This window comes from Lepisosteus platostomus, chromosome 7 (genome assembly GCF_059453375.1).
Source record: "Lepisosteus platostomus isolate fLepPlt1 chromosome 7, fLepPlt1.hap1, whole genome shotgun sequence".
In the NCBI taxonomy this organism is placed as follows: Eukaryota; Metazoa; Chordata; class Actinopteri; order Semionotiformes; family Lepisosteidae; genus Lepisosteus; species Lepisosteus platostomus.
This window is the reverse complement of record NC_142617.1, coordinates 50,699,979-50,712,365: the sequence shown is the minus strand read 5'-3', so window position 1 is coordinate 50,712,365 and position 12,387 is coordinate 50,699,979. Positions and strand designations below refer to the sequence as shown.

At 43.9% G+C, this 12,387-nt stretch overlaps 1 protein-coding gene across 2 annotated transcripts in view; it reads left to right on the top strand.

The window, feature by feature from the left end:
• The first annotated feature begins 6,352 nt into the window (after positions 1-6,352).
• The window catches only part of igdcc4 (immunoglobulin superfamily, DCC subclass, member 4), a 65,622-nt gene continuing 59,587 nt past the window's right edge, over positions 6,353-12,387 (top strand). The window contains exon 1 of one of the 2 annotated variants that reach the window (XM_088641038.1): positions 6,353-6,841. In XM_088641038.1, the coding sequence (XP_088497164.1) occupies positions 6,775-6,841 (67 nt within the window). In that variant the 5' untranslated portion in view covers positions 6,353-6,774. The remainder of the gene's footprint in view (positions 6,842-12,387) is intronic. The other variant, XM_088641039.1, reaches the window with a different exon arrangement.

Genomic DNA, 12,387 nt, shown 5'->3' with positions numbered 1-12,387 from the left:
AACTGATTGCATGCTCGACTTATAGACTCATCTTAAATTAAGAGGAGTGAAATAGCTGCAATAAATTACACATTCACAATTGCAATTTCTACAACCTGAGACAGAACCTAAACGCTGAAGCTGTGTATGCGCATTTGTGTCGGGGGGGAGGATGGGAGGAGGTGTTTATTAATGCAAGCGGAAAACAGCAGATTCCAGTAGTGACACTTTTCAAAGTGCAGCTCTCCACAGGGGGGCATTTGCATACTTATTAATCACGTGAAATTCTGCTCTCCAGAAGGCAGATCTTACCAAATGGACAAAAGGTATAAAAAACAAAAAAGGAAAGGTGCAATAAGTAATAGCGTTGAGCATTTTGTTAGTAGTTGCCCTTAGGATCTTGAATGTATGGTTTTTCCTCTTGGTTGGCATAAAGACAGGCTACAAACCTTGCTATACAATCCCTGACCTTGTAAATGAAAAACCCACACAGGACAAATTAGTCAGCAGATCTGAAATAAAAGATTCTTTTTGTTTGTCAGCTTGTTGTCAGATCAACGGGGCAAACAATATTAAAAAAAAATGGAAATAATGACTTTAGAAATCTGATTGCGAATCATTAGTGTGCTAATTATTGCTCCTGTGCATCAACACCAAGAGCCATAATCAATTAGCAATGAATAGGACATTCAGGTATTCTTGTTTACAACCACTTATCTTTTAAAAGCTTTGAAGGACTACCTCTGGCTTCCACTGAAAGAAAACTCTGCGATCATTACACTTGAGCATTGTTGAGAATAAATCTTTCCCACTGTTGGTACATGAAATCCAGAATTAATAATTTCAAAACCACAAGCCTTTCAGACTTTGCCAAAACCCACTATTTGCGGTGGGAGATGTTGCAGTCGGCATTCCCGCCCTAATTAGCTTCTTAGGATAAACTGGATGTGTGTAAATACTTGTGGTTTTAAATACTTTTGAATCTTTTTTATTCATTTTTCATTTTGTTTCTCTTGTAAGAGAAAACACGAAAGATAAAGCACCGCTCTCCTTCATTCAAACAGCCTGTGATGTGGGTAAGGACAATGTCTTTGATGTGGTTGGAAAAGCAAGCGAAGTTTGGAAGTAAAATCCCACAGCTCTCTAGGTATTTTATTTAGAGAAAATGTTTGCCATTTCTGTACCCCCATTCTGGAAAGCTGCCATTGGGACAAACATGCTTGCTCCACCCCAGAACAGGCCACTGTGTTGTGCTTGTGTTTTAAAGATTTGCATAATTGCACTGTACCAGTACAGTACATTGGATTAATTCACGCTCCACGTTTTAATACCATTACTTTTTTTTCCCTTCAGCCTTCAGTCTTAGCTCAAGACATGTGAGTCAGGGACTCAGCATGTCATCATTCTGCAGCTCTTGTGTTCCCCATGTTTTCAGATGTTTTTTCAGATTGTGAAACATTATAATAGGCATTTTTTCCACACGTGCGTTTTATAGAATACATACCCCATATATAGCCCTTTATAGACAGACTGGTAACTCACTGGTAAAATACTTCTCCTGTTACTATTCTGGCACTGGTGAATCTCCTCTAATTATTTAAAGAGGTCAGCTAATAATGTTTCTGATATGACTGTTGGAAATTGGCAGAATCTGAACCATTAGATATTCGTTCCAAACAGATAAGACTCCTAAGGATCCCTGAACCGCTAAGTATTTCTCCCTGTGACACCCAAAGTAAAGCAGCCTTTTCTTCCTGGTAGTTTTCCAGCCTGCAGAGAGACTGTGAGGAGATTGCTGTAAGCAGCCTGGCGCGGGTGAAGGTCTGTAACAGATGTCTTCCCCTTAATATCTGCTGCAAATGCATACAGTTTCATCTCAATAAATGCAGGCATTAACCACAGTTAAATATTGACACAGGTCACCAGATGACTTTTGCAGGCTCGGAGAACTTAAGAGGGAAAGGATTCATGCTCTAGACACCTCGTTATAGGCTCAATTTCAAAGTCTTAAATTGTAATTCACCATTTGTTTTTCTGTCCTCACCTTAAAGGTCTTTCTTCCCTGACATTACTGTGGAAGACCCCTAAAAGATGGCCTGAGGACAACAAAATCCAATAATAGTAATAATAATAAACTTTATTTTATATAGCACCTTTAAAGGTGGCTTCTGAAAGTGCAATGGCATGGATTAGATTGTTTTTTATACATACAAAGACTATTTGACAGCTTTCTGTACACCTCTGAGGATGTAGCCAGTTCATCCAGGTAAAGTGTGACTGTGGCACAGCCCCACCCCTCTGCTCAGGAGGGTCTATCTGTTGACATGGCAACCACAGATAAGTTGCACATGCCAGGCAGAATGAGCTGGGATTTTTGCACCTCCTGTATATAACAGTTCGTCTTTCAACAGCAAGTCTTGAAAAAGGTGTTTATTTTTGAATGGCTTTTTTCAGTTTAAGATTGCTTTGAAATGTATTGGTCCTCCCTCCCCCAGGGTGATCTTTTTGCCATTTGTGTGACTTGCCCGTGTGGTTCCCTGGACGCCCGTACGCACTCCCTGCTCTAGGCTGAGTTGTCCCTGTCACCACTGGAAATGGTTCATCCTGAATATGATCTGACTGCCTCTCTGGTACCTTTTAATGGCAAAACAAAATGGTGCTACTGGCCCCACACACATGCTGAGTCTGTGTACAGACAGCCTCAACATGCTCAGAGCAAGGAATTTCATGTAGTATAATTCTGTCTTCACTTCTTTGCAACTAGTGTTTTGGGAGCCCGACATGAGCTGTCTATCTGAGCTCTCTAAAAAGATTAATTTGAATGGAAAGATGGCCAGAGAATGAACAGTTCTGATTCCGATGGGTAGGTTCATTCCCCTCCAGGAGAGGAGAGGTCTGGGTGGCACATTGGAATATAGAGAAATCAGGGACTGGTTAAGACATCTGTAGGTACTGAGGTGTGTAATTACAGGGGGCCAGCAGAAGGACAGTAGAATGAGGTAGAGGAAAGACAGGGACAGGTGAGAGAAATCTGAATGAGCTGGTGAGAGCGATGAGGGGTTGAGTTGAAGAACATTGAGGATTGAACTAGTCCACTTGTGTAGACAAGTTGAGGAGGAAGGGGTGGGTTCTGCAGATATTGCTCAGGAGGAAGGAGCAGGAGCAGTGATGGGTATAGAAGCGAGAGGGACCAAGAAGGATATCGAGGTTGTCAGCAGAGGCGGAAGGAGATAGGGTGGTGGAGTCAAAAGGAATAGTGAGGAGGTCAGTTTTAGAGAGGTTCAGCTTGAGACGACGGGAGTGCATCCAGGAGGAGATGGCAGAGAGATGGCCCTTGATATGGGAGGAGACAAGGGTATCAGGAGAAGGAAAAGAAAAGAGGATCTGAGAACCTCTTCATACATGAAAAATCATAGGAGGTGAGGAGGTGAGTAGTCTTAGGGAATGAGTGTAGAGGTAGAATAATTGCTTACTGGGCACCGCTTTTCTGGGCACTCCACTCAAAGTGCTTTACATATAATGGGGACTCCCCTCCACCACCACTAATGTGCAGTATCCCCCTGGATGATGTGACGGCAGCCATAGTGCGCCAGAACACTCACCACAGAGTAATGAAGGGAGGAGAACAGAGTAATGAAGTCAGTTCAGAGATGGGGATTATTAGGAGGCCATGATTGGTAAGGCCCAATGGGAAATTTGGCCAGGACGCTGGGGTTACACCCCTACTCTTTTCGAGAAACGCCCTGGGATTTTTAATGACCACAGAGAGTCAGGACCTCCGTTTTATGTCTCATCCGAAGGACGGCGCCTATTTACAGTATAGCGTCCCTGTCACTATACTGGGGCATTAGGACCCACATGGACCGCAGGGTGAATGCCCCCTGTTGACCCCACTAACACCTCTTCCAGCAGCAACCTTAGGTTTTTCCCAGGAGGTCTCCCATCCAGGTACTGACCAGGCTCACACCTGCTGAGCTTCAGTGGGTTGCCAGTTGTGAGTTGCAGAGTGATATGGCTGCTGGCTATATAGAATAGCAGGGGACCCAGCACAGAACTTTGGTGACATAGAAATCTAGGTTTTATGTTTTTCCTATTCTCTGTGTAAAAATCTGAACCAAAGCACAATAAACTTTTTAAAAAATAGACGAAAGTTTCTGCATGGCTTTGCAGAGGAGTAAGGACAGCATGTGTGCAGTGAGCTCTGACACTCCTGACATCTGTCAGCCCAGCCTGTGACAGGCTGAGGCCAGGGGAGTAATGAAAATGATATCAGTGCTACAGTGGCATCAATCCTCGGGCCCAAATTGAACCTTCGACAGCATCTGTGTCTGAAAGCGCAAGCTGAGCCATACATCACTGCTGGAGGCCTCATCATGCTCCCCCTGGAAGGGTGTTTACTGAGTCAAGCCTACAGCTTGCTGACGTCTATTTATCACCTTTTACTGCTCCAGTCCTCTGCAACTCCCGCAGACACCTATTTCTGAAAAGGGTACATACAAACAGATCTAACAGAGTGTCACACTCAAACTTGGGAAAGGGAAGGGAACTAGGTGATTCTGTTGCAGTGCCATGATATTTCTCATTATTTAAAAACATCCAAAAAGATACCAATTACAGGAGACCCAAGTAGCTTGCTGCTAGTAGCTAATTGGTAAGAGGAACTAGTAATAGGTTTATTCCACGCTGAAAAGAAAAGAGAGAAAACACAATGTTTTGGCTGTGATCCTACACCTGAAGAAGGCTTCACAGCTGAAACGTTGTGTTTTCTGTCTTCTCTTTTCAGCATGGAATAAACCTATTACTTGTTCCTTTGCAGCCTACTCATGCTGACGCAGCTACACACCTGAGCTAACTGGTAAGAGGCTCTCATCCAGTTGTTTGTTGAAGGAAACCAGGGTTCCTTCAGTAACAAGGCTAAGTAGCTTCTTCCAGGATCACACAAACCTTTATATGAAGAGGAACCCCCTGTTCTCAGTTTTACTGTACATGCACTTCCATGTAGTTTGCAAATGTGTCCTCAGATTCATGTTTTCCAGTTGATCCTGAAGGTGTCCACTGGATTGACACTGAAGATATTGAATGCTCGAATCAAATCCTCTCGTGGTGCTATCAAGCCAAACCCAAAGAAATTGGGTTATTTTAGTTTGTTGGAGTGAGACATTACTAAAAGCCCTGCAACGTGCTTGGCTGCAAACAAAACTGTACACAGTATTCTAAATGAAGTCAATGTATTGTCTAATGTATTGTGTAATTTAAAAAGATAATTTCCCTTTAAATTCTCCATTTAAACATATAAGATTATTTGCCTTTCTTCTTGCTTCTCCAAATTGTGTAGTGGCAGCAAAAAATGTGTTGCACCGAAAGACCATGAACAGTGTACAGGGAGGTGCTGCTCCAATCCTATGTCTGTGTTTGCAGTATTAAGTCAAATTTTCTTTACTTTTGCCTCCAATCGGATTTTTACTTAGAACAACAGAAAAAAAGAACCCGTCTCAGATATCTTACCTCCATTCACACTGTGCTACAGAATGTAACACTTTGAAAGTAGAGATCACGACACTACAAAAGTAAAGTACTTGCCTGTCCCTCATGGTATTGGGAATTTGTAAAGATTCTCTGCCCTGAGGTGCTCTCAGGGCGTTGCTCAGGATGTAGACGTGTGAGCTTTTATTTTCAAGTGATAGCACTCTCCTGATAGGACAGGCCCTGGGCTAACTTGAAGCAGGGTTTCCTGGATAAAGGACACCATGCCTTCGCCGGTTTTGGCAAAGCTGACCTGTGCATGAGCAGCCTCTACATGAAGGATGATGTATTTTATTCCTGAACCAACAGTCGTGGCAGCTTTCTGTCTGCAGGTGCTGCTGTGTTTTCAGCGCTCGAAATGCCTCCAGCTGCCTGATCTCTTAAACACCAGAGGTATCGAGGGAAAAGGCTGTCGGTTTCAGTGCATTACTGCTGCACTGAGGGCAGTGAGCTGTTGGGATGGCAAATGACACCCAAAACAGAGCCTGCTGCTGCTTCAACAATCCCTGCTACTTCAGAGATTGATCCTTATCCTGTGTCTGTACAAGACAGGGGTTCCTACAGTCCCCCCTCCCGTCTCTCGAATATGATCTTCTGTATGTTTAAAATACAATTCAGAACAGGGGTATCGACAAATAATTTCAATGCAGGGGGTTGTATTTTCTTGAATGCAATGAGGTATAATTTCTATGAGAGTAGTGTGTGATGTATATATGCTTTGATGTATGAATCTGTTTTTAGCTGATAGAAGTATACCTATCGCTTTAATGCTCTGACCCCAATACATTACAATCATCAGGGTTGTTTTTTTTTTTGGTATGTGTTAGCAGCGCAGAGCAGTGCTCATACCAAGTGCTCCAGCTGAGGGTTCCTGCAGGCTGTGGGCTGCGCGGTCAATGAATGGCTATAGAGACTATGGGGTCGGATCGGCCACTGCTCTCCCGTTGGCTGATTGCTCGGAAGCAGCATGGCGTTGCGCTGTGAGGAAAGGGGGTGTGTTGGGCCGTTGGCAGTGTTTCAGGCGTCTCCAGTGGACACCTAAAGCGGGACTTGACTGTATGTAGCTAACACACATTACCATTCGCTCACAACATGGCGATGGACCGGAGAGCGCAGCGACGGCTCTCTCCTCTTCACTGCCGTTCTCTTTAGGAGAAATTTCAGAGTGGGGAAAAAAAAAAGAAACTAAGCACGTGTAAACAGAAAACTGCTATACATTTATGTACGCATAGACATACACACGTCGCTTCTCCTGCTGGGAATAGGTTTTTCATGGCGCTGGAGGATCTCTGTTTTTTGTGTCTACTTTCGCTGGGGCTCTCTGCTCTGTCCGTTCAAGGTAAAGAGCTTTTACTTCACGCTAAAATGTTCTGTGCTTTAGCCGTGTGTGTGTATGCGTGCGCGCATCTGCCCGCCGAAGAGACATAACTGCTCAGTTTAATTTCGGTCTCATCGCAGTCATGTTCTGGCTGCCTTTATCTCGGTGCAATCTCGTGCGCAAGGGGAGTGATGTTGACTCGGTTTTCCAGCTGTTACTTTTCGCAAGGGGGGAAAAAAGGGGTGGTCGTTTGGGAAGTAAAAGTTGCGGCTTCGCTACAAAGTTGCCGATGCGGGTCTGTTGCAATGTGAAGGCTTTGCGGGTCTGGCGGCGTGCGCGTCGGGGCTCCGGACAGCCCAGCCTGCGGGGTCGATGGGGTGGTGCTGGGACCGGCCACTTGACAGAGTCCCGGGGTCTCGGTCCCGGAGCGGCGCAGCTCGCCAGCTCGCCAGCCGGGCGCTTGTTTTGGAATGCGAGGACGCGTTCCTGGGCGCTGCAGACCTTTAGAAATGTGCTTGCTGCCTCTGGCTATAGGCGTTTTTAATTTCAATTCGTGCCAGTAATCGCAAATAGTGTAGGTTATTCTGAAATACCTTTAGATGCGCTATACGCAGCTACATGTGGGTCAGAGCTCCCCCCCCCCTAACGGTTTAGATTCTGGGACTCTTAAGTTTGCGCGGGTGTAAGTCGTAAAACCAGCAGCGGTCTGCACAATGTGATAAATACCACATGCGCATGCTTATTACAATATTAAGTACTTAATTGGAGGCAGTTTGCCTTTAAAGCGCAGCAAAATTGAGAGGGCTTTAAAAAGCAAGGTGAAAGATGAAGTTACTACGGTCGATCCGAGTGTGCAGCGAGGCTCCGCATAACGGTAAAGGATAAAGTGTGATTTTAAAAATCAGTGCCAAATGTCTGCCATGTGCTTCGTGTTTTTATAGCTCGTAGGAAGGGGGTGTGCGCTGCCTGCTCGGAGGCTGCTGTTGTGGACTAGCTAAGTGCCAGGGAGGAAGCATCGAGCTAACCAGCCAACCAGTCAGCCCACAGACGGGGGGGGGTCTGGCGGTCAGTGAATTTACATGACAAAGACGAGCGCAGAAGCGCTGCCGCTGTACAGTGTCACAAGATGAAGGGTTTAAACGGCAGCCTGGATGTGATGTCCCAGTTAGAAAAAAATGGCAAGCATTCAGGTTAAGGGTAGACGACCGTGAGAATGAAAAGATTTATGTTTAGTGACGGTCCCAGTGATTAAAGGTATCCAACATTTTTTTCCCACTATGCAAAAGCAACAATTCAGTAGGAAGAAATATTATGTTTATATTTATTTTTGCGTAACAATACTCATCACTATTACCAAATGCTTTTGTCTTGACAATAAAATGAATGGTCGTTTTCTTTCAGAAATGTTTTGAGGGGGAAAACTAGACGCAATAGATCACATAAACTTGTGTTTTTAAGCGTTTGCATCTCCTTTTATGGTCTCGGAACTTTTTTTGCAGTGCTTCTGACAGACAAGCAAGATGTCGATTTCTGTTCCCCCACACTGAAAGTGAAGCGGAATAATATTAACAACATCCTAGAAGCTTTGTTTTGATATTTATCTCAAGGATTCCAATTAGAAAAGCAAAAGAAGGAAGAATTAGTTTTAACTCGGTGACCCACTTCACCCCAAAAACTGCTTTTCCTGAAAAAGCATCAGATAAGCGGTTTTGCGGAGATTATTTTAAACTATAATTTGCATAAAGGGTATCCAAGACGACGGCTGGTTGTGTTTGTCCACGTAAAGCGCTAACGTCACCTATGGGGACCGTGCCGAAGCGTATCGAGAGCGCTCTCTTCCACTGGTGGCAACAGACGCGCAACAGCAGCTGACAAATACCTGGGTCTCCACCGTGGAAGTGACTCGTGACGCAAAATGATGTCATGTCACACGACTCCAAAAGAGCAGTCTAGCAGCTACTTAAAGAAACACACAAAAACGGCACATTTACTTAGACCTCGAGTCACTGAAGTTACTGCTCGGCCTTCCGTTTGATTTCTAGCCATTACGCAATAAAACGTTACTATAATTCCGTTCTTTAACACCGACTGTGGTCCTGTACCCAAAGCGGGATAAAGCAAGTGCCCCTGATTTAATTAAGTGAAAACTAGGCAGTCCAGACAATGGGAGGTGATAGGCTACAGTCAATACTGATTTGTCTTGAGTCGGTAATCGTTGTTATGAGAAGTTAAGCTGGCTTCTCGCCGGCTCGAAGATGTAAAGTCTGATCGCATGTGGGAGCGGCCAGACCAAGGGAGGGCTTGGGCTCGGCTGGTTTCTGTAAGACTGCCCTCAGCCCAGCACTACAGAGGGCTCAACTCCATGCACGTCAGAGGAATACTGTGCTGTATCCATTACGATTTTTACAGTTTAGGACGAGTGAAAAACATAACTAGGCTTGTACGTTCTTAAATTTAAAGGGAAAACAAACCTCAGTCTATCCGGTGTAAGGTGTTATTTTATGCTTTATTTTTCACAGATGTGTGTAGTGGCTTTTATCAGAAAGAATGCCAAGTTGCTTTACATATACAGTAGGAGGGTACCCACCTGATCCACCTGGGTGATGTATAGCAGCTTTTCTGTGCCAGCACTCCACTAAATTAGTTCACCAATTAGATGAAGGGGCGACTTCAGAAAGAGCAGACTGGACAAGCCCTATACTATACTTTAGCCAGGGCACTGGGGTTATCACCTCTACTCTTATGAGCGAAGCCGTGGGATGTTGAATGACTAAATAATCAGGACCTCAGTTTAGCATCTTATGCGAAGGACACCTACTACATCACCATGTCTCCTGTCACCACACAGGGGTATAAAATTCTGGGTCAGGAGGAAAATCACCACTTATGAACCAGCAATACCATCAACAACAGCAACCTCATTTTTCAAGGAAGTCTCCCATTCTAGGATTGACCAGACCTAAACTTGCTTAGCTCATGAAATCTGATGAGATCAAGTTTCAAAATGGTAGCATAGCTGTCATCATAAATTTTAAATTGTAGTTTTGTGTAGTCTAGTATGCAGTCTGTCTCGTGTCTATAAAATAATCGTTTTGCTTTTGTTACTGTCAGTTTCTGGCACCTTTTAGGGTTCTCGTAGTGTTATACAACATACATATGGTAGTCTAATGCACTGCACGCCAGACAGACATAGATGGTGTACCCTTCCTGGAGTTTTATTAATGTGTCGGCACAGATCATATTGTAGGCCATGAAAGGCATATTTAAATTAAAATTGCAAATACTCAAATCAACATACAAATGATTAACATTTGTGAGAGAAGCAAATTCAGATTGTTATTCATTGAAACATCTGGTGTGCAGGATGTATGTGCTGTTGCAGCTCTAGTATTCATTTAACTGTCTATACAGTGTATATCACTGTATCTCAGTATAGCATATTTTGTTCTGGGGATGACGTGATTACTGTGAAAATGCATTTTCTTCTATTAAATTTCAAGAAAAATCAAAATTGCCCCAAGCTACGATAAGGCTTATGGTGTTTTTACTGACAATGCTTCATATCACGGGTTCCAGCTGTTTTTCTTAACCGTGGAGATGTTGCCTGACTGCCCTGAAAATCATTGCCATTTTTCAATGGATGTTTTTAGTCAAAGCAATCCCAGCATTATGAAGGGAATGTGGGGGCTTTGTACAGAATTGCCACAGGGCTTGGAGGGAGGGGCTGTATCTCATTATAAACAAAGAGCTTGGTTTCCATGTGAAAGATCAAGTGAAATGCACATCGCTTACTGAACTGGTGCACGCGGTTTGTGAAGTTGCCTTGTGTGGAATATGTATTAGGCATTTCATATGGAAACTAAAGCAAAAAGCCCACTGCATGCTGGCTCTTGTTTGTGGAATCGCCGGGGCTTGTTTGGCAAGTGCGAATGCGAGTTTTTTTTGCCTCTGTGCGCTTTCTGTTTCTGCAGCAGGGGAAGCTTCCCGGCTGTGTGGAAGAGACCCGGTGCCTGTTTGCCTGAAAAACAGCCCCCCTCGTTAAGTGTGCTGCTTGTCACATGGAAGCAGCAGCAGCAGCCCTTCCCCATGACTCCTCCCTGGAGAATGTCACATGCATGTAGATCCGGCCAACTAGTTGACACGCTGAAGGATCAACACGCATTCATCTTTAGGTATCCAAGTCTCCAGTTACACATGTGCAGGAGAAAAAAAAACTTGCTGGTTTGACCTCAGGGGACTTGTTGGCCACTGTATTGGACCCAATGTCTCTGCTCAGCCACTAGTCTGGCCTGCCCAGTGCAGCCTTTTCATTCATATAATGAAAATAAAATCGTTCCATCTACTTCTTACTCTTCATTAGCCTGACGTTCTTATGTGTGCAGCAGTTTTTGTGTCCTTTTAGTCACTGTGAGCTTACAAATGTGAGGGTGGGGAGGAAATGTTTTGAATGTACAGATTTCACTGTTATCTCAGCTCTATAGTTGTTCAGTCAAAATTAACAATGTGCTTTGAAAGCTTGTCCTATTTAATAGTGTTTTCAGTTTGCCAATATGTTGCCTCTGACCTTAAAGGTTTTGGGCCACATTAGAATGGTCTTAAGATTGTACTTAGGGCCATTCAGTACCAGATTTGAGGCAACGAAACAAGCAAGCCTGCATGTGTTTTGGTTTTTCTGTAGGACATTGCCAGATTGAGTTATCAGTTGTCTCTTCAGCTGGGTTCTGACCATAGGAATCATGAAAGCCCTCCACAGCTTAGTCTTTATAGACTGCCATCTGTACAGAATAAAACAGTAAATGACAAACTTCCTGATCTCAGTACCCGTCTTAAACTTCAGAATGATGTCATGAGTCCCCTGCTCACATGCTGCTATGTGGTGGCAATGGTCAGGCCATGTGTATCTTCGGAGTCCGTTGTGAATGTCATCCTGTGCGTCCTGCACTGATCTACTTGATGTAAAGGAATAGCAGTCCACTGAATAATTATTGAGCATTAATGAACAGTAGGGTTTGTTGACATTTATTTATAACCGAAGTGGCTGATGGATTTTGAATTGGGGGACAATTGGAAACGCTGGGTTTTTCAAAAATGAGATGAGCGGCTCGGTGTACAGTCTTGAGCTGCAGATAGGGACCAATGATCAAGTTATAAGCAAATATTAAGAGAAAAATGGTGCAAACCTGCCCTCCCACCCCAATGTGATAAATAAGGCTGGCAGCAGAACCTGGCCTGGCTTGAGCGCTTTGCATTGGGACTGCCTGCCCTGTTCTCCTCCGAAGACTAGCCTCGATGAGTTCTGCTAATGGATTATTCATAAAGTTAATTGCATTTTAGAGAAGCTGTTCTGTAAATGTTGTAATTATGTTAATTATATTGCATAAATGAATATGCTGTTGGCTTAAAATTCATTAGCATTATCGCAAATTTGTATGGCAAGCTGCTGCTGTAATCCGCATTTTTTTCCCCCACGGGAGTTTAGTTAAATCTTCTTGGCCACCATTGTGTGTTTTCTGGCACCGAGGACAGGAAAATAAAATACAGTAGTTTTACAAATCATTTGGCAATTG